This window comes from Simochromis diagramma, unplaced genomic scaffold (assembly GCF_900408965.1).
Source record: "Simochromis diagramma unplaced genomic scaffold, fSimDia1.1 OVJJ01000026.1, whole genome shotgun sequence".
Taxonomy (NCBI): domain Eukaryota; kingdom Metazoa; phylum Chordata; class Actinopteri; order Cichliformes; family Cichlidae; genus Simochromis; species Simochromis diagramma.
Genome location: NW_024386985.1, coordinates 6,333,684 through 6,359,260, shown reverse-complemented (window position 1 = coordinate 6,359,260; position 25,577 = coordinate 6,333,684). Strand labels below are relative to the sequence as shown.

Here is a 25,577-nt window from a genome sequence, read left to right as displayed (position 1 = left end):
CACGAGACACGCACGTAAATGTGCACATAAACAAAAGTGCTGGAAATGTACCGAGTACTCACCTACCTCTGTCGTGTACTTTTACTGCGTTTTCATTTCTTGGCACCGGATTAAAATAACCGCCAGCGAGTGTAAACATGGGATCGGTTCAGCAGATACTTGTACTTCTACTCAAGTGACAAAAACAGATTTAAATACATATTTCTGCTAAATATGATGAGCACTCTTGCAGCAGGGTTTGAATCACTCTGACAGTAATACCATGGCGCATACTGATAATTTCCCAATTACACGTCTGTCACATTGACTCGAGTGATTTGATGGGGGTGTCCGCCCACTGCACAGAAACCTCTGTCGGAACAGAAGTGATTTTCACGTCTCCTGCCTATTTGTTCCACAAAAGCCAGCATGTGTTCATCATTTCCTCTCAAACAAGATAAAAAATAATGGAACACTTTAATCACATGAGAACAGTCCGGTGCAGTAAAACAGGAAAGCGACATTGTTAAACCTTCCGTTTGACTTTTTTTTTTTTTTTTTTTTTATTAAATCAAGCACTCTATGTTCAGACAGCAAGTTCCTCTCATTCGTTTTTATTTATTCTCACCCTGTCAACTTATTGGCTTATTTCTGCAGATCCCACAGCGCCCCCCTGTGGCGCCGTTATCCATCCCGTCGTGCTGCTGAGGGTGTGTCTGCTTCACCCTACATGGTCCAGAGGCTGTTGTGGTGTGAACCAGAACCTGAGCAAACAGCCCTGTAGTAATTTCAGTCAACATACATATTTACACCGACACGCGACTTAGTAAAGCCTTCAGCATTATCAAGCTCGGCGCTGAGATCCCGCAGCTTATCCATCACCAATCCTCATCAACTGTGGTCAACATGTACATACAATAAGGCCCGAGACCACCAAACAAGTAAACCTATGAACACGTTTAAATAAAACTGATTGGTCAGTGGGTTAATTTGTGAGAAAGCCACTGAGTTAAAGTGGTCAGAAATGCATAGAGAGAACAACAGTGAAGTAATGTGAAGTGGAAAGTGAGACAAAGTTAGAAACAGTGTGGTCCATGTCATGGTCATAATCCATCAGATAGAATCTGCTCAGACAAATAAAACAGAAAGTGTAAGAACCTAAAAATAACTCCCTTATGGCCCAGAGACAGTACGTGGGTCGCCTTGGCTCGCGATACCATTTGCCGAGGGCAAGAGAATACATCATCCCCAGCTTCCTTTTGATTCATAAGACTGAGGCCGGTGACACGTGACACCTCGCGGTCGCTCCCCGTGGCGGGATCAGACCAGTCACAGGGCAGAACGCACCTAACGTCTGTCAGAGCTCATCCTTTTCCATCTGCTTGAAGGCCTCCAAGTCTTCTCGCCAATCAGCCAGCAGTTCGTCAACCGACTGGCTGCTTGAGTCCGTGTCTTCCTCGGGCTTCTCCTCCTTCTCAGAGTCTCTGTCCTCTTGAGGCTGAGCCACAGCCGGCTCCGCCTCTGCAGGTTTGACTTCCTCTTTTGGTGCACTAACTTCCTCTGCAGGACTAGTATCTTCATCCACTGGACTGACTTCCTCCGGAGCACTCTCGTCTAGCTCCACCGTGCTCATCTGCGACTGGCCTATAGGTTCGTGTGAGGTGGGAGTCGTTGCCTCAGTCAAGCAGTCCTCCTCCCTTTCTTGCACATCTGCACCTGAAAAGGAAGCAGGGGCGTGAGATGAAACAGCTTTACACACAAACACTCCTCCCCTCCCTCCTCTGCAATCTATAGATGCCTCCTGGTAACCATTCTCAGTCAAAAATAGAACCGTTTTCATCAAGAGGCTGACAACTAAAACAGCATGATGCTGAATGTGAGTCATGTTTCCCAGAAGATAAAACCTTCCTCACATAGCTCCACAACTAAACTGAGAGTCGGCTGCGAAAATGAACCTGGCAGACGGATGCAGTGTGAAATTGACACAGATCTGGTCAGCGATAAAGCGTTTTCAGTCTGTTACCTCTTCTAAAAATGCAGCCGCTTTTTCAGCTGCAGATTGTGAGCGAGTTAAGGAACGAGTGCGCCCGTTTAGGACTGCCGCTAACCCAGAGGCTTGCATGATTCAGGTGCAGATGGGTGCAGGCGATCTGGTCATTATGATGTCACAGTGGCTCTGTGGTTGCACAGATTCGCCGTTAATCAAAGGATCTGAGATCCAGGGTCTGCAGAGTGCACAGCAGATGCTCAGACCCAACCGCTCCTACGGTGCAGATGTACAACTGGAAGTCATTCTCATAATAACGGCCTCTCTTTAAACTGTTCAGGATTCGTTAAAAAGATTTGTTTTTACAGCTGTTTATATCAAAGTAAAAGCAGATAGTCAAACCCTGTCACTGTCCTGCCTTCCTGTGAAACCTATGATGACCAAAGACAGAAAAGGCTGCTATGACTTAAACTCTTTGAGGGAGGAAATAGCAAATGACACATTTCTGTGATTGCACCAAGCTTCTCTGTGAAAGTCAGAAACAGAAACCTGAGGCAACGAGCCAGACTGCACAGGATGAAGACCGTCAAGCATTACTACAAAGAGGAAAAACAGAGATTAAAGAAGAGAGAGAGAAAAAAAAAAAAAGCGCATACTTACTGCCCTCGATCAGGCTTCCAGGAAGAGGTTTACCTTTGAATATGGCCGCTGCTCATCAAAAAGGACAGAGTTTGCAAGAAAGAGAAGAAAGCAGGACAGAGAAGAGAGAAAGGCACCGTTACACAGCACAGAGAAAAGGAGGGAAAGAGCGATAAGGATGCAAACCTCCCCCATTTCCCATTATAACCACAACAAGTGGGTGGTTTTGGAATAAGCCACAAGCTCTGAGACTTCAAATAACGCCCAAATCCCTGCAGCCCATCTTTATTTTATGAAGCCACGTTAAGGCTCAGTCAGCGCAGGCATAAATAAGCACACTGACGTGATGAGTCTCACGAACCGAGTGGAGAGGAACAAAGAGGAACCATTAGAGAGAGTGTCACACCTCTGTCTCTGGCTTTGTCGCTCAGCAGCACCTCCACCTCTCTGTACTCCTTCAGCGCCTCCAGCAGGATGTTGCCTTCCTTGTGGAACAGGAAGAGGAGAGGCAAGGTGATGTCATCGGTGCTGCGGCCATCCCCCGCCATCTGAAAGAGTGGAGCTGTGTCGCTGCTGCTGCCCTCGTTATCGTCTGCAATGATATGGGGTTTTTTGGTTTTTTAAAACAGCTGCTCGTTTTTCTATATGAAACATAAAAAGAACTTCTTGTTCGGGAATCTGGTCAGAAAAGTGTTGCTTTGCTGTTTAATCACGATGCTGTGAGCAGAAATTACTGGGCTGGCTGTCTTTGAGATAATTAGGTTGTCGAGCACTAATCTAGTCACTGAGCAGTCATCTGCTGCTCGCGCTCACCAATGACTATGCCTCCAATGGCGCCAGCCTTCTGGATGTGCCGGGCCTTCTCTGCAAACATGCACTGACCCCTCTGCAGCAGAGCGATGTGACCCTGGATGTACTCGGCGTTAACGATCTCACTGCAGCCGCTGTAGGGCTCGGCTACAGTGACAAAGCCCCGCACCTGCACAGACGAGGCGGAAAAGAGGCGAAGTTACAGAAAGAACAAAGACCGACACTAACAGCACGTATCTCAGGGCTCTGCGAGCAAGCACTCGTCTCTCCATCTGTGATCCTGAAGAGGAAACGTGAGCGCCTCGCTTACAAAAAAACAACAGAAGGACCCTTTAGTGACCACTTGTAACCCCGAAGCTTGGCGAGCCCACTCACCCCTGTGGAACTTTTGGACAGATCCGTGCCAAACTGTGCCGGGCCAGCGGTCAGCACCACCCTGCCAAAGAATGGATGAGAGACGATTTGAATGGCTCTCGGAGGCAGCTGTTCTTTCTGCTGCTGACTGGACAGCTCCATCATCTCCTGCATGAACCGCACGCCGTCCTCCGCTGCCACTGCGCTCACCGCCTGCGGGCGACAGAGTGGGAGAGAACGTTTAAAGGGTGAAAGGACCTGTGAAAGTCATCTGGCCCAAAATGTCGGATATCTTGTATGCGCACATGCTCTTCTGCATTTATTACTTATAAATTATAAAGAAATATTTTCAGATTTTAAAAGATATTTTTCCCCCATTGCTTCCAGAGACTGACTGTGTGGTCAGAGCGGTTCGTAATGAGCTTCTTAAACCTGGTTATTCTGATTCTAATGCTCAGAGCGAAACAGCTGAGAAGCAGCAGTAAACCCACTTATCTCAGCTATGGATACTGTGTTTGTTCATCTGGGCTGTGTGGTGTTGACCTGTGTAGCATGCTGGACCAGCTGAACCCTGCCATCCTTTAGGTGGATGAGACTGACTCCCATCCTCCTCAGCAGCTCCAGATGTTCAGGGTTGTTTGCCATGAAGTCCTGAGCCCTGAGGGGAGGACGGCCCATACCAGGTTCCCTGACAGGAGGCATGGGAAGAAGCAGAGAAAATGAAAGACAGAAGAAGTGAGCGACTATAGAAAACAGATCATTACTGGCAGCCAGGTTTAACCTGTTTAGCGTGCATACCTGTAAGGGGCAGGGCGCGGGCAGCTCTTATCAACGGCACTACGGATCGGTTCCCTCAGGATGCGAGGGAAGGCAGGGTCAGGAAACAGGAGGTGCGTATTGGGACAAGTCCAGTCAAAATTTGAGTCGTCCAGCTCCTCATCTGACTGAAACATCAGGAACCAGACGTTTAAATCAAAAGGTGTCCATGCTTTCATCACTTTCTAAAAGTTTTGTTACAGTGGAATCGTTTTCGTCACCGTTCGATTTGAGGGAGCAGGCAAGGAGTGAGGGGCCATGGAGAGAGACAGGGGCAGCAGGTGTGCCTCAGTTGTGAAGACGTAGTCCTCCACGTCAAACGGTATGTCGTCCGGTTCAGCAAACAGCAGGAACAGATACTTAAACATCTCAGCGAGGAAGAACGAGTCCATTCTGGGAAAAAAAGACCAAATAAATTCTTTAATTTCTGGGAACTGCAAAGAAGTTTCCTTACTGCACAGCGACGTGGATGCACATGTTTGATTCAGCAATCAGAGACACCCTCCCCAGATTCCTATCTTCTCCCAGTGTAGTTTATAAAATGCTTTTGCCACAATCCCCATCCAAAGATTAAATGATGGCACACCATCGAATGTGATAACATTTTGTTTTGCCCATGCATTATCTCCTGTATGCAAATCTAATGTGGTGTAAGCATATCTAAACACAGTGCCTGATTTCACAATAGTCATTCAAATAAGGAGTCTATCGTTCCCACCGATCCTCGTGGCTGCCTGTCCGTACATCCTTCATTGCTGCAAAGCCGCAGGGAACACGAGCAAAGCGATTGAGGTTGTCCATAATGGTGCGACCTGCCTCCAGGTAGTAAGGGTCTCCTGTGGCCTGGAAGAACGAGAGGGCAGGAGTGTGATCACAACACAAGGAGAGCACATCAGGGATTTTTAATGAGACTACATATCTAGAAACACATATCAGTGATCTGTATGTTGAAGGGTGCTTAATTATTACAGCATTTCTGACAAACTAGATACATTCTCATGCACCTTGAGATGTGTCAGAAACATAGTAGAAAAAGCAGGCTTAGCATAAACTACTGCATGATATTAATCCCGCACTGTGAAATGAGAATGCCTGCATTATGTCACACTACTTGATAAATTACCTTGTAAAGGAAATAGGTGCTCTCTGCAAATTCAGGCCTCAGGGGATGTTGGGCCCAGTGTACCCTGAAATCAGTAGTGAAGGCCTGAGGACAACCGGAGAAGGACAAAGGGGTCAGCGCACTCGTGCTAAGCAGCGTAAATAGGACAGACAGATGAAGGGAAAATGCAGCAGTGTAGCAATAAATGCAAGCTTGTTCGTTTCAAACTGTTTTAGTTGGCAGCACAAGTCACATGAGGTTATCTGACCGAATGGTTAAATTTCACTGAGAAGATGAAGCCAACAATGACAGACTACCTCTGGCAGGAAGTTGTGTTTTTTGGTAACTTGGTACAACATCTCATGAGTCTCGATGGCAGGCCGGATATCTCCCTTCAGCACCTGGGACATAAGAAATGTTAGTCGTGTTACTGAAATGCTAAACGACCAGCAAATGGTTCGAGTTCACGTGATCTAATCTGACCTGCAGCCCTGGGAAGAAGGCCAGCAGAGAGTCCATCCAGGTGCGAGCAGGAAGCAGAGGTTTGTGGATGTGGACGTCCAGCAGCAGAGGAGGCTGGCTAATGTACTTCATGATAGATGCGTAGTGCTAAATGGGACACGCAAAGAAGATACAACCGTTAAGATAAACAGAACAGACTGCATTTTGTTTTATTACTTATTAACTGTAAACTGTGACCCGCTTTGGTGTGACTTGGCAGGTGTGTGCATGTTTCCAGTCCCGTCAGTGAGAAGAGAAAAGATAAATACAGAAATCTGTCATGTATAAAAAAGTTCAAACTATTCTTCTTGGGTGACAAAATGTTCTAGGAGCGTCACACGAACAGCGACCTTTGTGATCAAGGACTCGGCTCAAGCGAGCAATCTTAAATCTGTAACGCTGCTTCATAAGGGAGATGCCATTGTGACAAATGCTATTATTCACACAGTGAAGCATCAGATTACTCCAGCAAAGTAAGTGTGTGTGTGTGTGTGTGTGTGTGTGTGTGTGTGTGTGTGTGTGTGTGTGTGTGTGTGTGTGTGTGTGTGTGTGTGTGTGTGTGCGCGCGCGTGCGCTTACAATATTGAACCGTTCCAGAAACAGGTCGTCTCCCAAGAGGACGTAGGCCTTTAGCAGGTATTCATAATACGAATCAATTCCCGCTCCGACTCCGCTGTCTGGAACACACAAAATCATCACTTTATAAGACGAGAGGAGTCAGAGGACACACAAGAGTTCTAGTTCACCCACAAGATCCTACCGTATTTCAAATTACTTTTCCTATTTCCTTCCTTTAATAACAAACACTGCCCCAGTCTTTCTCTCTCTTCCTCAGTCACAAGTCCTCCCTGTACCTGCTCTCTCACCTCTTCGGACCCACTCTCCAGAGTGGATGTTGATGGTGGTTCCCACCAGATTGCTGTTTCTCTGCCTCTTCTCCCAAAGAAAGTCCAGAGCTCTCCGGGCATGGGCCTGTGATAAGGGAAGGGTGCTTTATCGATTAATCAGGAAAAATCCATCTGCAGCAGCTCTGCACTCTTTGAAGGATTACAGAAACTGACTCTGTGCTTATTCAGCAGTTTACTGCTGCCAGGAACTGAAACAGTGTGGAGCACAGAGAAAGCCAAAGAAAAATACCTGTAATCAGAATAACGCTGATTTAAAATAAAAAAAATTAAAAAAAAACTAAACACAGAGCAAATATTTCCTGATGTGACTCGTTTTATTATATTTCCACGAGGGGCTTTTTAAAAAAGGAAAATGACACGTGCGGAGGATAAATAAAGGCATATTTAGCTGAATGACAACATGGCGTTGTGCTTACTGGAATAGTTAAAAGAAACGAGACTTGGCATTAAAATTACTTGACTTTATGCGAGGTCAAAAATCCGCACGGCAAACTAATGAAACAGAAACACCATCAGGTGCTTCCTGATCAACATCAGCGCAGAAATGAACAGAAATGATGACAAGCAGCAATTTTCAAGTCTGCGTGCACTTGTGTAACAGCAAAAAGGGAACTGGGAAGATGTTTTTGTTCTCAAAAAAAGGTGACTGAGCTGAGTTTACTCAGTTACTATAAATATGTGCAGCCCCAGGCGGGGGTAAAACACAGGTGGTTACGGTGTATCATCATTAAGATACGAGCACTGTTAAAAAAGTACATGTTAAACAAGAAAAAACAGAACGACATCTCACCTGTAAATATGAGACACTACGTGGCATTTTAATATTTACATATCATTACATAACAGGGTGGTTTCATAAAGGCAAGGATCTGCAAACTGATCTCAAATGAAACTTAAACTGCATGTTGGGCGTGGCTGCTTGAGACACAATAAGAGCTCTCAGACAGCCATCAAGTGCCTCAAGGTGCAGAAACGGTGAGGCGATACAACTAAAACAGAGACACGTGGTGTGTAAGTGACTGCAAATGTTAAAAAGACTAACAGCTCAATCTGAACTAGATCAGCAGAAGAAAACGGATGATGGAAAAAGATGAGCCGATTTTAAATTACTGCTGAAATGTGTTGCTCGTGATGCTTTGCTGAGTGCTAATGTCCCCGCTGCACCACGTGATCATACGACCGGCCGCGTGTTACCTCAAACACAGGGTCCCCAGTGAAACGGCTTAAAGCGGCAAACTCCAGGATGATGGTTCCTGCGCACGCTGTGCAGGTGTCCGTTTCTGTGCCCGTCCTCGTCTCGGGCCCCCTGACGCCATGTTTCAGGTTCACCTGTCAATCGGAAAGGAAAAGAAAAACATTAAAACTCTGCTTTGAGAGACGCGTTTGATCTTGCGAGAGGATTTGCATGAAAACAAGTCGGCCGAGAGAACGTCTGCATCGGGGAGCGGTGACAGCTGCGAGCGGAGCGGCGAAGCAGAAAATGGAAACATGAAGCTATGAAGTGAAAGAATGCCCTGAGCAAACGCAGGTAACTGTTTGCTGTATGTGAATAAACTCAAACATTTATTTTGTAATACACATAAAACAAAACATCTTTACTAAAGATTCTGCAAGTCTTCTATTTTTTCCATCGCACAAACGTGGATCGCCTCTATGACTGCGTCACATATGACCTGCACTCTTCTTACTGAACAACAAGCGAGCTGCTGCCATCCTCCAAGCCGCAGAACATCAATAACACCCCTTTTTTTAAAAACTACATTTGGAAGCCTCCTGTGAACATTTAGTGCATTTAATAAAAGAAGTAACAATGCTAGAGTTGGCTTTTGGCTTTATTCTTGCAAGAAGGAATTCAGTCAGTACAAGGTACTCATGGCGTTGTCCTGAGGAATTCATCAAAGGATCCATACCCTGCTTATATAAGCCCCCCCCCCCATCCTGTTGCCAGGCAGAAAAACAGCCAACCTACCCAGATCAACAGGATATATGCAGCATGTAAGTTAAACAAAAATGTAACTGCCCAGAGGCAAGAAGCAGGACACTGCCTCAATTAGGGAGACCCTGCATACCTGCACTTCTACGACCTGCAGGGGTCAAGCCTACATCAGCTTACATACAGTCTGTAATTCCACCCAAGTGTTTCTGTCTCACCCTGGGATAAGGCAGGCCGCTGCTGGTGTTGAATGCGGGCAGCAGTCGAAGCCCCAGGTCTTTGGCCATGTGTAGGAGCTCATCCTGGTACCACTGCATGTGCTGACCTCCTTCTTTCAACATCACGGCCATGGAGTGTCCTCCCAGCAGACCTCTGATCAGACGCGCGCACACACAACATCCACATACAGCGAATTTAGTACAACGCAATCCTATCATTTTAAAATGTGGGACAGTGCACGGGCTTGTATTTGTTGACTTTAACTATCTGAAGACAATTTAATCCAATCTCACCCGAGGACTCGAATGTTGGTCTCAAAGACGGACACGACGATGTCGTTGTCCAGCCGCACGTCTGACAGGACTCGTCTCACTGCGTCTTCAAACTCTGTCGTCTTATTTAAAAGCTGCAAGCCAGAAACGGATGACTGTGAAACTGGGCTCAATTACACATAGTTTAAATATCAAATGAAATGCACTGGAAAGAAAAATAATCCCAGAAATACCTAACAGGGAATTTATATTTAGTATTAAGGACTCTAGACACAGTGCTCAGATTTAATTGTTAAGCAAAACAGCATATGGAATCATCTGTTCTACACAGCCTGTGATTCTTATTCATTTATTATTTTTCATTAAACAAATAAACATCAGATGCAAACAAAGCCTACTCACCACCAAAGTGTCCAGAGTATCGATGAGGGTCAGCGAAAACCTTTCAGAGGGAAATCGTAGCAGTTTATAAAGAGTGACACAAACAGACAAAACTTCCTGACGAGCTCCAAAGCAGCAAGGTAAGTAAAGCGCCTCGGACTGCTGTGGTCATAACAAAGGCAGCCTGCTACTCACTTGCCAAGTGCATCATCTATGTCTCCACGACTGGGCTCGAGCCCACGGACTCGTCCTCTGCACGTTAGAGGCATCAGCTCATCAGCTGGGTACGCATGGTCCTGGGAAACACACAAACACACTTTAGACAAAGTGCTGATGCTGTTGACCGGACTGTGTGTTCGCAGATTTGAACAAATAAATAATGAACTTCACTCAGCTCTTCTGTTTACTCACCATATAGTTCTGATATGCATGATCAAACATCTCAACCACTTGGTTCCTTAAACAAAAGCAGAACGGGCAGAAGTCAGCAGGTATAACATCTGCTCAGATGAGAAAAAGCATGAGTGTTTTTTCTTCAACTTACTTCAATCTCTGCTTCTCCTCCCGGGACATGGCCTGTCCAGGGCTACATAATGCTCCAAACAGCATCAATAATAACAGTACTAGTGGCATTGCGGTGTGCTGGGAAGATTACAGCTAAATGCATAAAACCTAAAAGTACACTATCTAATCTTTGAGACCACCCTGACAAACTAACTTATGCCATCCCAAACATTCTTTTTTTTTTTAGTTTTCTCTGCGAGGTAATGTCTAATGAGCAATGCTCAAAAACAGCACGAAGAGTTAGTTTTGGCTACTTCCACTCTATCGGTTAGACCCCAAGGAGTGACTAGGTAAAATGTGCGTCCACAGCTGAAACTACAGGTAAATATCTCAGCAGGAATGAGTTCAAGTAACCAGATATTAAAGCCTAGCTGACAGTATGTGCCAGCGACTGGTTGTAGTGGAAATGTGCGCCACCTCTTGGGAACGGGTCCCTGTACGTGTCACACCTGTTTACTTTCCCTGGGCTGATTCTACACAGGATGTGTGACACGTTGTCATGGAAAACCCTGACGTTACATTTAAAACCCCATTAAGACGAAACCCCGCCGTGCCAAACCAATCCAGCTGGAAACCAAACCGCTGTTTTCCAGATGTTTTCGCCTAACACACCAGTGGGAAATGTTGGGAAAGCTTCTCTTTTTTACGTTATAACGGTTCCTAGTGATCTTTATAACTCAATGTGAGCCAAACCAGACTGTTCCGAGTTAACAGTCCTTGCCTTATCTGTGTTTATAACTCCTGTCCTCAAACAGCCTGGAACAAATTAAACCAAGAGTTAAGGCAACACCTCCGGCTATCGCCCGGCCTGTTAGATGAAAAGCTTACTACAGGAGAGTTAATGATTTCCTCCTCTTGACAGCTCTCTATCGTCTGCTACTCAGAAGAAGCCGAGCACTTGTCGGTCTCTAATTAGCTGAGCGGCGCTAACTAGCCGGGCAGGTGACAACGGGCGACCCGGGAATACGAGATGGGTCGAAAAAACACCTCTCCATCGCTGAACGGCGGGCCTTTCCTGGGTATCTTCTCCGTGTTTTTTGCGATTAAGTTGATAATTTCGCTGTACGGCTGTGTTTCCCCAAGCTAGCTGCCGTCAAAAAACCGGATGCTGTTACGATGAAAACGTCAACAACATCCGCTTCCTGGAAGAGCAGGCGTTGTGGTCGTAGGTTTTATTTGTCCTGCAGCACTTTCTGTCAGGCTCAGAGATGCAGTTAAAGAGCTATCGGTTGGGATTTAATGTAACTCCGAGTCAGTAACCAGCCTGGCAGAAAACACATAGCATACTGATGATGTTTGTATGGGAGTTACACACATTACACCTCCGGTAGCATGACGGTTACACAACGAGGCGGGAGAGCTACCTGACAGTCATAGATGAGGAACAAAAAATAACTTTGCACTTCTGTGTCGTTCATGAAAGCTCAGAAAAAGTACAATCACAGCGATTAAATTTGCAATCACGGCGTTTAATCTAAGGCAAAAAACACAATAATATTCTAATAATTATCAGTACCGCAGACGAAACAAATTCAGCCAAATATCTGTCTTTTTATGTGAATTCCTGCTTTCATTATGTTTTCTTTGTTTACTATTAGTAACTTTTGCTTGTATGGCACAACGTTATTGCTCCCCGCCTGTAAAACTAGATATTTCACTTATGTGACTGTCCCGTAACTGTATGGCCACATACAAAATCTATTCTAACTTTTTACTACTTTTCTGTACGCGCTGGTAGCGCTACAATTAAGAAATATCCTGATGGAAATTGAATGCACCATGAATGCTGAGTAAATTCAGTCCTATCAATACATTAAAAAACAGTCCGATATGTGTGTGCGTGAAGGTGAGGAAGGTATTTAATTTGAAATATTTTAATATAAAAGCGGATAAAGTTCATATTTACTTGTTATCCAATCCCCCCCCCCCACAAACTAACTCCATTTCCCATGGATCTTTGCGATGTCCATTGACGTTTAGTTGTTTGATGTTCACGTGACGAGCATTTCAGCAAATCCCTGTCCAAGAAAACAAGTTATAACCAGAGATCCACTTCCCTTAAAACTAAAACCTATGCCAGCGGCTCCCAGAAGGAAAGACCGTGCAGGTAAGCTGGAGATCGTCTTTGGAACTGCTTTTGATGCTCCATAATTTCCTTTTCATAGTATATCAGTTTACAGCCCATCTTCTGTTTACACACCGTGCCCCAGCGCTCTGTGGTGTATTATAAAGTTTGTGAGTGTGCTGATGTTTAAGGCTGTGTCTCGCCTGTTTGTTTTGCGGTGTGCCTTTCTATGCCAGAACATGTCTATCATGGCTCCTGCCGCCGACAAAAAGCTCACAGGACTTGTTGCAGCCACATTCACTCCGATCACCAGTCAAGGGTAAGGAGATCTGAAGCCTCTTTCCTCCTGTGTGTCTGTTCAGTAAAAGTGTGTGAGGTGTATTGAAACTGGGGAGGCGCAGGGACGGGCATCTTACACACCTGTTGTCAGGTATTGTTATTTGCCACATGTGTAGGTCTATATTTTTCACATTCTCCCAAAACAGTGAAATCAACCTATCAGTGATTGGACCTTATATTGACTACTTGAAAGAGAAGCAAGGTGTAAATAACGTGTTTGGTAAGTTTACCTGTGGATTCTTTCTTTTTATATTTGTGTTTTTTCTGTATCCCCACCTGAATCAACTCTAATATTGCATGATTCATCCGCTGATTTGTAGACATACTGTTGTTTTACTGTGGTAGATATGTTGCTCCTTTGTTAATCACATTAACCCTCTTGATAAAACCATAGCAAGTTAGCTGAATTGCACAACTCAGTAAAACATTATTGACTTCTAACAAAAATCCCATGTAAACATTTAACAGATGATTCCTTCTGAGCATAATATCCAGCTCTTTAGAAACTTTCCATCAATTTTTACTCGAATTATTGCCTTTATGAAATATTGTATATCACATCTATCATATCCATGCAAGGATGCAACACACTGGTCTCCTGCAGCTGCTGGGGTGGCGTATTCAAAATTAGTCCCAGCTAATGCATACCTTTGGTGTGAAATGTCCACAGATAAACAGAGAAAACAAAGAGTTACCGCAAAAATCAACTCTGGATTATGAATGCAATGTTTTTGTTGAACTTGCAGTGACGTGTGGCTGGAGGCAAAATAGCCCAGAGAAAAGAATGAAACATGCAAAGAAACCCCACTCAGTCTCAACCTTTGAATATCCCTTTGTGTAATCTGATTGGTGGGATTATTCTGCAGTTTTCCTGCTGTGTCCAGTCCACAAAACACTAAAAACCAGGTGCCGTGAGGCAGTTATTGCACCATTGTTTCTCCAGGAAACCAACCTCCACAGGGTGCCTTTTTAATGCTGCTGTTAGCTGTTAATGAAGACCATTGCTTCCTCGTGTAATAATATTCCTGGAAAAAGGGCACATTGGTCTTTACGCTTGTTATTTGCAGTTTAAGCATTCTTCTTCAGTTCAGACACTCATCCTTGAAATTTCTGCTCAAGCTGAAGTAGATTCCCACGTCTCAAGTGCCGACTGTTATCTGCAGCTCTTTTTGTGGCACATACATGGAGAAAAGTTTAGACAATGTCAAGATCCTGCCCTTTCCTCTGCACAGCTCTCCCTGTGAGCCAGGCGTGACTCTGAAATGCTTACCGCTTCATTTTCCACTTCACCAAAAGCCCTTTGAATCACTATAGCTCAGCCTGAGCTTCTCCTGTGTTAACGTCTCATTTCCACACTACTTTCTGTGAGTGCTTAGTCAGCAGAGGATGTTTGTGCTGATCTTTGTACCTCATTGTGTTTTTATGCTCTTCCAGCTCTATTTAATTTCCCCATCATTGTCTGCACCACTGCTTTCTAGACTTGAAATAGTTTTGTGCTGTGAATTATCGCACAGTCAGCAGTCTGTGGCACAAGTTCCACGATGACTGGTTCGCAGTGGCGGTTTCCTTCATTTCTTACAGTTTTTCTATCCTTTGCTGAAGCGGTGGCAAGTGGGCTGTGCTAGACTATTATAGGCTACGCCATCCTTTTATGTCTATTTATTGACATGCTTTTTGATCTTGTTTGGTTTTTAAGACTGAGAATCTTGAGATTTAAGTTTCAGTGATGTGGATCTTGGACAGACGTTTCTTTGCTTGCAGTGAATGGCACCACGGGCGAGAGCATGTCTCTCAGTGTGGAAGAGAGGAAGCTCCTGGCTGAGGAGTGGTGTCGAAAAGCAAAGGGCAAGTGAGTCATCGCAGGCAATTGGATTTTTACTCAAAAAACCCCCAAAATTACGCAAAGAAACAATCGAACAAGCACATGCACATTGTAGCTATTCCCTAGAGTCATCATGGGCTTTAAAGTGTTAAGTATACAGTTAAAAAATAGATATTGAGGAAATGTTCTCCTCTCCACAGGATGGATCAGGTGATTGTTCATGTTGGCTGCCTGAGTCTTAAAGACACCCAAGAACTGGTGAGTTATGTCATGATTCCATTTTCTGTCGAGCTCCTGTGTGAAAATATGTTTAAATTTAGTAACACAGGGTTAAAGTGGAGTTTCCGCCACATTGACCTAGTCAGGCAGTATTGCAGACTTAGCCTCGCCTTAACCTGAGGTATACACAACATGGCCATTAGATAAGTCAGATTTAATATTAGCGGTGTGTTCAGGCACCACATGTGCCTGCAGTAAAAATAAAACACTGTTTCTATATTACTTTATATTAAATGTGTTCAGTTTAAATGGTAAAGCTATTGAAATGTGAGGCAGTCACTGTGTTGCAGGGGGCCGAGTCCAGGAAATATCTGGTCCCAGTCAGCGAATAATCTGGCACATGACGTCCTGTGTGACAGTCACGTGTCAGTTAAAGAACAGCATGTTGTTTGGTGCGGGTTAGAGGTCCGTTCATTGTGTCACAACCCTGCTTAAAAGAGGCTGACAAAGAAGTCAACAAATCAAACTTATGTGCGTGTGTGTCTGTCAGCACATGAGCGTGCATGCAAGGCCTGAGTGCACAGTAAGTCTGAGCGAGTGTGTCAAAGAGGAAAAAACAGCCAGTGAGGAGGAGAGGAGAGAGCAGACTGTGAGGCCTGGTGTAAAGTCTCCAGAGCACATGATGTCACACATCACATGACTAGTCAGATGTTATCAGGCAATGGCGTTTATTGTGGTGATTATAAATCTATTCAGAATATCCAAATGTCATAGGTAATAATTTGCCTTGTTATTAATATCTAATGGAGTTTCTTTTCTTTTTTAGATAGGAAATGAATTGATAATCCATTCATTTCCTATCTTTCATTGTCCTTCTTCCAGGCTCACCATGCAGCACAGATTGAGGCCGATGGTATAGCAGTCATTGCTCCGTCCTTCTTCAAGCCCAGCAGTGCAGGTGTGTGATGTTTTTAGACATGCATATTGCAGCATTAATAACACATTTCATACATGACAACATGCATCTCTTTTCTTGTCACCCCGCTTCAGATGTTTTGAGGACCTTTCTCCAGGAAGTGGCTTCAGCTGCTCCAACTCTGCCCTTCTATTATTATCATGTCCCATCAGTCACTGGTGTCAACGGTGAGGCAGTCTGAGATTTGGACATTTCTAACCATTTAAATTTTTATGTCTTTTATAATGTGTTGTGTTTTTTTTTTTTTTGTTTTTTTTTTCCTGTTTGTTTTATTTCTTCAGTGAACGTGAGAGAACTAATAGAAGGTATTGAGAAGGTCATCCCTTCCTTTAGAGGCGTCAAGTTCACAGGGAGTGACCTGATGGACTTGGGCCAGTGTATCAGTTACATTCCGCCTCACTGGTCAGTCCTCTATGGCATAGACGAGGTCAGTCTTTCCTCTTTTTGTAGCATGTTGTCACTTTAACCTTAGCCGTGGAACTATCCTAAAAAATGTCATTCGTTTAAAAAAAAATAGCAACTTCTAGGAGCTTTGGTAATGGGAGTCCATGGAGCAGTTGGCAGGTGTGTATGTGTGTGTGTGACTTTTCATTTGCACGATGCTCTGTCTTTATTCCTTCTCTATGCTCAGTAGTTTTATTTCTCTGCACGCAGCACATATAATTACGTAGGATGTCACGTCAACAAGCTCATATCGGCGTTCGAGACCGGCGACCTCGTCCAAGCCAGGACGATACAGGTACTGCTGATCTCTCTACCGCTGCTGTGTGTCCTTGATCATTTGTACCACTTTGCTCACATCTGTACATCTTTAATCTGATTTCCACGAGCAGTTCAAGATTCAGGAGCTTGTGAGTTTTGCCATCAAACTTGGTAAGTGATAGCTTTGCACTGACATAGTAATCCTCTAATGGTGTCTTTTTTTCCCCTGCATTTTATAATGTGCTGTTGTTGCTGACAGGTTTTGATGTGGGAGTAAATAAACAGTTGATGAACGAGCTGTCGGGCTTGGATCTGGGACCCCCTCGTCTCCCGGTGATGACATGTCCAGCTGCTCGTGCTCTGGCCATCAAACAGAAATATGACAGTATCTTTCCTGAATAACTTGAACATGCTTGAACAGCCCTCATTCCAATAATAGATTACACAGACTCTCTCCAAATAGTTTCTCCATATTGTTAGGTCTTTACCCAACTGTGTTAAGTGTCCTCGTATTAGTTAACTGCGAACATGGCATTATACAGGACTGTGCAAAAGTCTTGAGCCACCCTTCATTCCTTTATATTTTCCTTCCAAGGAGCCAGACTTTCTTGTAATCTTTAAGTTCTCAAGGCTTTCAGAAAGCTGCTTATTCACTCACTTTTGATCCAGTCCTTGTACCTGAGCATTTCCAGAGGAATGTGAATGATTCAAGCATGAAAAGGTTCCTAACTCAGGGAATGAACCAGCGATGTGTCAACAGAGAATAAATGTTAAGATGGATCTTTAGGCACATAATTTGTTCCCATTTGTTCAGCTGAATCTAGGGCTGCCACAAACGATTATTTTGATAGTCGACTAGTCACCGATTATTTTTGCAATTAGTCAACTAATCAGATAATGCATCCATTGGACGTACAAGTACAGTTTATTGCACCAGCATGCATCTGCTCTTATATAACTATCATTAGCTTACAGCTTTAAGTGTTTAAGGTATGTGCTAACTAAAAATAAAGACAAGATGATAGTTTATTGAATTTAAATGAAATTTGCAGATTGTTTCGGTGGAGTTTAATAAACTCAGCCGTCTGCTCCTTGCTATCTAAAATATAACAGGACACCGGAGTATACTCTTGAGCATCTCACACTTCTGATAATCAGTTGTCTGCTTGAGGTTTATTCAGTTGTGTTAAAACTATAATTTTAATCTCAGCCAAACCGATTTCCTCAGGAACAAATAAAATACTGGAAAAAAAGCCAAACAATAACATTTTTAAGTTATCCAAGTGACTTATATATCATGTTTAACCTGAGTAGCAAAAGATGGCGGTGGGTTTGAAAATGATTGGCCAGGAGTCCGGTGTTCTCACCGGCTCTAGTGAGCCTTGAACCCCGGCTAGCTATCGAGCTGGTGGGTGACAGACGTGTCCGAAAACGTCGGGGCGCTTTTGAAAATATGTGGTGTCTTGATAAACTGAGCAGATATTTGAGGTTTACACAGCTACATTCTCGCCTGAAAATATGTTAAACGTTTATTTTGTGACCCAGAAAGAATAATAAGAGTAATATTAAAACTAACTAGCTGCTGCCGTTGTTGGAAACTGAGCAGCGCTGCGATGGGCCGCGCTATGAATTCTGGGACACAGTTTCTTCTTCTTCGGGGTTTAACGGCAGCTGGCATCCTTGTACATGCAGTACATGCTGCTATCTTCTGTTTCAGTCCGTTATTACACTCTTAAATCCTACTACTTATTCCTGCGTCTATTAAATTGATAGTCGACGTAATCGTGACTAATCGTGGCAGCCTTACCTAAATCTATGAAAAATATCAAAGATGATGACAATTAGACAAACATTTTTTGCACAAACAAGGTGATTCCCAAACCGCTATTAGCCAAAAAATCCTGGCATATTTTAGCACGATGTGGAGTGTCTCCTTAAAAATCTGAGCAAAGTGGACAGAGGAAGAAGTCTCATCTGCTGCAGATGAACAGTATCTGAAAGTCATGTCCTTAAAAAAACATGAAATACTCCAGCAAAGACCTGACACAGAACCTGAGAGATGATCTGGATCTCCAGCTGACCTCTGCCTTATTAGTCTCAGTGGAAGGGCGACTGTCAGGAAGCCGTGCTTAATGAAGGGAAACAAGGGTATGGCTGAGGTATGAAACTGGACTGAAAATCAGTGTAAACAGGTCTGATCGAGTGAAGAATCCAAATTTGAAAGTTTAGTTCATTATTTTGTCAATATGTACAGAGGTACACGAGCGAGATGGTGCTCCGTCATGTCTGTGAAGGTTCTCAGTCATCCAGGTCATCGTAGTCTAAGAAGCTTGGAAAGAAAAGCGTCTGGACTTGTTTAAGTTTCCTTGAAGACGTTTCACCTCTCATCCGAGACGCTTCTTCAGTTCTAAGAGCAATTGATTGTGGTGACACTCCTATAGGGCTTAAAATGTGGGACTCACCACCAACTAAAGCTCTTAGAACTAAAGAAGCTTCTCGGATGAGTGATGAAACGTCTTCAAGGAAACTTAAACAAGTCCAGACGCTTTTCTTTCCAAGCTCCTTACACTACAATGACCTGGATGTCATGGTTTGGGGTGCATTTCTGTCAGTGGTGTTGGAGACTTTTGTTAAAACTGATGATTTATGAACATAGAAAAGCACCATCAGAGTTTGATCCACCATGCAGTAACGTCTGGACAGCATCTGATTGGCAGCATCTTCATTTTTCAGCACGACAATGATCCCAAACACACTGCCAGCGCAGTGAAAGCATACCTTGGAATACTATCAGTCATTGATGGGCCTCCGCAGAGCCCAAAGCTCAGTATTACTGAAGCAGTGTGGGATAATCCAGAGGCAGAAACATCCAAGAAGCCTGGAGAACTATTCCTGAAGATCCTCACAGAGATGACAGAGAGCTGCTCAGAGTTCAGAGTATGTTAAAGGATAAAGGTGCTAAACATACAAACGCAGTTTTTGCCTTATATGCTGTTTTTCCATGTATGTTTGAAACAATCGCTGTACCCGTTTCAAAATTTCATAGCAAAATATGAAGAAACAAGGGGTGGCTCCAAACTTTTGCCATGTACTGTGTAAAATAAAAAATTCAAAATAAAATACTTCATTCATACACTGTTTAACTACAACATTATAGACTGAATATTGAGTGGGCTAAACCTATGCCAGAAAAACACAGTGAGGCGTGAACAGGAGCCCTCTGAGCTGTGGTGTTGGAACTTGGTCAGCAGTGGGCTGCAGAGACGAGCCTCGTTGGATTGGAACAGCTCTGACACATCCTCCACATTCTCGATCAGAAGCTCCAGGCATCTGGAAAGCTTTTTTATGTATCTTTAGCCATTTTTTAGGAGTATATTTGTGTACTAGGACCTACGGTTTACCAGCAGAACATCACATTGTAACACACTAACATAAAAAAAAATCAGTTATTCCCCTCATGTAGGAGTGTTTTTCATTTTGTAGCTGCTCTGTAACAGTTACCAGCTGTTTCACATTACCAAACCTTTAATGTTCGAGGTGTAAGCAGGCGAAACAGGGCAGAAGTAAAAATCTTATTTGTTTTTTGACAGCCACATGATGTGTTTGGAGCGAGCGTATGTATTTTTCTGGGCATTCTCCACTGACTTCAAAGGTTTGATCTTTTAATGTAATATGGAAAAAATGATGCTGTAGAAAATGTAGCACCGTTTTTTACATTTGTGAGAATGGAGACCGTCACAAATCAGACCGTCACAAATCAGCAGTGTTATCCTGGTCTTACTGTTTGAAGCCATTGAAGCTGATTTGACTCATGTCAGTGCTCCTATTTAAGACGCATGGAATGACGTTTTAATAACAACTGGAAATGATCTCTTTAGAGCACAAAAGTTACGAAGTGGGCATCATTGCTTCACTTCTCGACTTATTGTGAGGTTCAAAATGGACTTCAATTGAATACAAAATTGAAAATGACAGTTATGACTAGCTGTATCCCTGAGAGACAGGATAACGAAGACAGGAAGTTAAGTAATATGACCTGTTGAATGAAAAGGTGTCGGACACTATAAAGATCCTAATGATGAAAGGGAGCATTGAACACATGAGAAGAATGAGGCCTTGATTATGTTTGTTGATTATTGTTTGCTTTCTGTCTTAAAAGGGAAATGTACTGTAACTATAACAGTCAGGCATTTATTACTAATAAAGGAGTTGATCTCTTTGCTGATTAGCACTGATCATGTTTCTTTTAGTCTTTGTAGAGACTAACTGTGGAAAACTGAGTACACGGTCACCACGTCCATAGGACCCGAGAGGGTATATCGGCCTGGTGCTGCTGATCAAATGCACTGCAATATGATTATCAAGTGTGAGAACTTCTGTGAAGGCAGTTCAGATGGTTTAATGCCAGGAGCGGACGCTGCAGACCTTGCAATTCTCAGACCAACTGTCTAGTTTTTATTTTTAATCCAGTACACACACACAAAATAATTTTTTCTTCGCTTAGTTTAACTTTAAAAGTTTTGTTTCAGATGACTGAAATACATTGCCGGTGGATTCAGCTGCTGAATTAACCATCTCCCCGTCCAGGATATTTTGGAATATTTTGCATTTTTTTATCCTCAGCATGTTTATGCGTGTTCATTTGTGTACTTTCAAATCATTAAGAATATCAGGCACAAGTGCGCTGACTGGTTTTTGTGTTTCACAGTCAGCACATTCTTTAGTCCTTTCGGAGGAATGTGTGCGTGCTAAGAAAAACTAGATCAGACAAGGAGGACTTCATGAGGTCATTGTGACACAGTACGTATGTGTTTATCCAGTGTTTGTCTCTCTTAAGTCTGTGAAGGTTCTCAGTCATCCAGGTCATCGTAGTCAAAGGAGCTTGCAAAGAAAAGCATCTGGACTTCTTTAAGTTACTTGAAGACGTTTCACCTCTCATCCGAGACGCCTTAACGCCCACTCACATCCTGGGCCATCTGATCTCAGGAATTCGCATGATAAGGTGGGGCCAGGTTTCATAATGAACTCACCCGAAACTCTGGCTGATTGGGACCCACACCCAGTTTCACACCTTGGCTCAGGCGATTAGAGGATGATCAGGGGGTCCTTTTGTCCCTCTGAGGGGGGATACTCCTACTAGGTTTATATCTGGGACTCTCCACCATTTGACCTTAGAACTGAAGAAGCTTCTCGGATGAGAGGTGAAACGTCTTCAAGTAACTTAAAGAAGTCCAGACGCTTTTCTTTACAAGCTCCTTTGACTTGTCTCTCTTAAGCTGTGTTGTGAGAGATGTGAAGTGACGTAAAGCCCATTCAGCTAAAACACACCGTTAGAGACTAAATCAGTAACTACATCTGACTGGAAACATTTTAGACTTTGGCTCATTATAGATCTCAGCTATCTGGACTGCTTACAGTTTTGACAAAGTTTCCTCTCTTAACTTACACACCAACCCTCAGATTTGCCTTCTGCTCCTTTAAACTGCTGATGTAAACTAAAGTTTTAAACTGCATTCAAAGCCGATCTTTCAGGAAAATGTTGCTTACGCCTTAAATATTAACTGTCAATTTGTATTTGGTCAAAATTGTAAATAGTATTGTATACAATAACCAAACCCAGCCACAAGGGGGCCACACGCCACCGAGACACTCCTAGCGTTAGTCCCAGGCCCATATAAAGGGGGGAGGATTGTGTTAGGAAGGGCATCCATAACATTGTGGCCAAATTGAACATGTGGATGATAAAGAATGAGATTGAATTACGTGAGCCTGAGCTATCCAAAGCAACAGACAGCAAGACCTGCTGTTTGGTTTGGAGACAGAGGGACAGCTCAAAGTCAGAGAGGCAAGGCTGAGAGGGAGATGATGACGATGCAGATGCAGCTGCAGGAGGACATGCAGAGTATTGATGTGACCGGGGAGGATGCTGGGATAGGGTGAGATGGAGGCAGGTGATTTGATCTGGCGACCCATACAGGGAGCAGCTGAGAGAAGACTGAATATAATACTGGATTAGTCACAGGAGAAACTGTGGTGCGAGATCAGTAACATGACTAATTTTTGTCATTTAACCACATCTGGCTAGAGTTTGAGTTTTATGCTGTTTAAAATGGTTTTGAGGCCTTTTGCCATCACTTTCTTTTAAGCATTGTCTTTTCATTGTGGTCTCTGGATTACTTGTCATGACAGGGAACTTATTAGTAAGTGTGTAGCGAATACTGGCTGGACTGGTAAACTTGTTTCCTGCTTCAAATGGAAAATTCAGTTCAGCTGATAATAACTGTTGACTCAAAGCATTTTAAACCATAATGTAAAATCACCTAAGATTTCTGAGAGAGTACCCCAGCCATCAGAGGACCCTCTATGAGCAAGCACTTGGCAGAGGGGGACAGAAAGAACCCCAGCGGACCCAGGGAGGGGCAGCCATCTGCTGCAGCTGGTTGGGAAGTGAGGGGAAAAGAGATGAGAGACAGAACTGAATGTAAAATAATGGAGAGAGGACAAATATGTTTAAACTGTAATACTAGACACTTGTGGTATTTTATCTGATTCATATCTGACCTTATCAGAGATGTTTTACCTCCATAAAACAAGAGGAGAGATGAAAAACTGTTCTGTGGAAAAAACTGTGGTCACTCTGTGCTTCTCTGTTATTTAAGGGCTGTGACAGACTTCCTGTGTACATGCAGCATGACTCCCTCTCATCACAAGTGAGAGCACTAAAGTCATGAAACTGGTGAGTGATACATGTAAATAAACTCTCGCGGTCACTGCTGCTGGTTTTGAAATATTACTTAAATTCAGTCCTAAAAATACTTTGAACGGATGTACTGCAGACGAAAACAATCTATCTAATGAATACTGTGTAATGAGTGATGCTGCAATGTGGTCATTCTTATCTCTTTATAAGTTTATTTAAAATTATAATAATATCATTTGCAATTAACTCATAATGATAAAAAGTCGCTTTTGCTGTTTGCTATCTAAACCTGCACCTACAGGTCAGGTCCACCGAGTCAATGTTGTAAAATACAAGCGGAGCAAATGTGACATCATTCTGTCCAATAATCATTTGTATCGAGCCAAGGCACATGGAAACTGCTTGGATTTATACTCATTATAAGAGCATTAGTGCTTTATAATACAAATGTTCATTTTTTACAAGAACAGAACTGCCAAGCTGACATCCACCAACAGCTACGATATTTAAAACCAAACCAAACATTACAGCAGCTCTCACTACCATCTCGGAAACCTTCCCTTTCATTCTTGCTGCTCTCCTTCTGTCACAAATCACCCCCGACACTCATCTCCACCCTGCCTGCACTCTCTGCTTCGCCTGTCTTGTACAGTATTTAAACTCATCCACCTTCATTACCTCGGTTCCTTGCATACCCATTTTTCCACCATCCCTCTCTTTCGTGCTCATGTATTCTGTCTTACTTCTCGGTTCTTCTTCCTCTCTCTATGGCAAACCTCCACCTCTCCCGGCTCACCTCCAACTGCTCCTTACTCTCACTACAGATCACAGTGTCATCTGCAAACATCAGAGTCCACAGAGATTCCTCCTGACCTCATCTGTCAGCCTGTTCATCGCCACTGCATACAAGAAGAAACTCAAAGCAGATCCCATATACAGTGGGGCAAAAAAGTATTTAGTCAGCCATCGATTGTGCAAGTTCCCCCACCTAAAATGATGACAGAGGTCAGTAATTTGCACCAGAGGTACACTTCAACTGTGAGAGACAGAATGTGAAAAAAAAAAAAAAAAAAAATCCATGAATCCACATGGTAGGATTTGTAAAGAATTTATTCGTAAATCAGGGTGGAAAATAAGTATTTGGTCAATAACAAAAATACAACTCAATACTTTGTAACATAACCTTTGTTGGCAATAACAGAGGTCAAACGTTTACTATAGGTCTTTACCAGGTTTGCACACACAGTAGCTGGTATTTTGGCCCATTCCTCCATGCAGATCTTCTCGAGAGCAGTGATGTTTTGGGGCTGTCGCCGAGCAACACAGACTTTCAACTCCCGCCACAGATTTTCTATGGGGTTGAGGTCTGGAGACTGGCTAGGCCACTCCAGGACTTTCAAATGCTTCTTACGGAGCCACTCCTTTGTTGCCCGGGCGGTGTGTTTTGGATCATTGTCATGTTGGAAGACCCAGCCTCGTTTCATCTTCAAAGTTCTCACTGATGGAAGGAGGTTTTGGCTCAAAATCTCACGATACATGGCCCCATTCATTCTGTCCTTAACACGGATCAGTCGTCCTGTCCCCTTGGCAGAAAAACAGCCCCATAGCATGATGTTTCCACCCCCATGCTTCACAGTAGGTATGGTGTTCTTGGGATGCAACTCAGTATTCTTCTTCCTCCAAACACGACGAGTTGAGTTGATACCAAAAAGTTCTACTTTGGTTTCATCTGACCACATGACATTCTCCCAATCCTCTGCTGTATCATCCATGTGCTCTCTGGCAAACTTCAGACGGGCCTGGACATGCACTGGCTTCAGCAGCGGAACACGTCTGGCACTGCGGGATTTGATTCCCTGCCGTTGTAGTGTGTTACTGATGGTGACCTTTGTTACTTTGGTCCCAGCTCTCTGCAGGTCATTCACCAGGTCCCCCCGTGTGGTTCTGGGATCTTTGCTCACCGTTCTCATGATCATTTTGACCCCACGGGATGAGATCTTGCATGGAGCCCCAGATCGAGGGAGATTATCAGTGGTCTTGTATGTCTTCCATTTTCTGATGATTGCTCCCACAGTTGATTTTTTCACACCAAGCTGCTTGCCTATTGTAGATTCACTCTTCCCAGTCTGGTGCAGGTCTACAATACTTTTCCTGGTGTCCTTCGAAAGCTCTTTGGTCTTGGCCATGGCGGCGTTTGGAGTCTGACTGTTTGAGGCTGTGGACAGGTGTCTTTTATACAGATGATGAGTTCAAACAGGTGCCATTCATACAGGTAACGAGTGGGGGACA

General features: G+C 43.7%; 2 protein-coding genes across 7 annotated transcripts; one reads left to right on the top strand and one right to left on the bottom strand.

Moving 5' to 3' along the window:
* Positions 1–484: 484 nt before the first annotated feature.
* Positions 485–11,670, bottom strand: edem3 (ER degradation enhancer, mannosidase alpha-like 3). 2 transcript variants are annotated; one of them, XM_040039824.1, is made up of 21 exons: positions 10,446–11,670; positions 10,313–10,358; positions 10,097–10,197; positions 9,923–9,962; positions 9,542–9,654; positions 9,248–9,401; positions 8,291–8,425; positions 7,055–7,160; positions 6,768–6,865; positions 6,171–6,296; positions 6,005–6,088; positions 5,709–5,792; positions 5,304–5,428; positions 4,807–4,978; positions 4,568–4,713; positions 4,313–4,457; positions 3,791–3,982; positions 3,419–3,584; positions 3,012–3,197; positions 2,627–2,674; positions 485–1,695 (listed from the first exon to the last, which is right to left on the bottom strand). In XM_040039824.1, the coding sequence occupies exons 1-21, from the start codon at positions 10,532–10,534 to the stop codon at positions 1,337–1,339; spliced, it is 2,715 nt and encodes a 904-aa protein (XP_039895758.1). In that variant the 5' UTR covers positions 10,535–11,670; the 3' UTR covers positions 485–1,336. The 2 variants fall into 2 exon arrangements, with proteins under 2 accessions (XP_039895758.1, XP_039895759.1); XM_040039825.1 differs by lacking the exon at positions 2,627–2,674 and having other exon boundaries at positions 10,446–11,660.
* A 761-nt stretch (positions 11,671–12,431) lies between these two features.
* Positions 12,432–17,000, top strand: npl (N-acetylneuraminate pyruvate lyase (dihydrodipicolinate synthase)). 5 transcript variants are annotated; one of them, XM_040039828.1, is made up of 12 exons: positions 12,432–12,572; positions 12,767–12,849; positions 13,016–13,089; positions 14,631–14,718; positions 14,892–14,949; positions 15,793–15,868; positions 15,961–16,053; positions 16,168–16,313; positions 16,404–16,450; positions 16,541–16,625; positions 16,720–16,759; positions 16,848–17,000. In XM_040039828.1, the coding sequence occupies exons 2-12, from the start codon at positions 12,770–12,772 to the stop codon at positions 16,988–16,990; spliced, it is 930 nt and encodes a 309-aa protein (XP_039895762.1). In that variant the 5' UTR covers positions 12,432–12,572; positions 12,767–12,769; the 3' UTR covers positions 16,991–17,000. The 5 variants fall into 5 exon arrangements, with proteins under 5 accessions (XP_039895762.1, XP_039895764.1, XP_039895763.1 ...); XM_040039830.1 differs by lacking the exon at positions 13,016–13,089; XM_040039827.1 differs by lacking the exon at positions 12,432–12,572 and having other exon boundaries at positions 12,582–12,849.
* Positions 17,001–25,577: the final 8,577 nt, after the last annotated feature.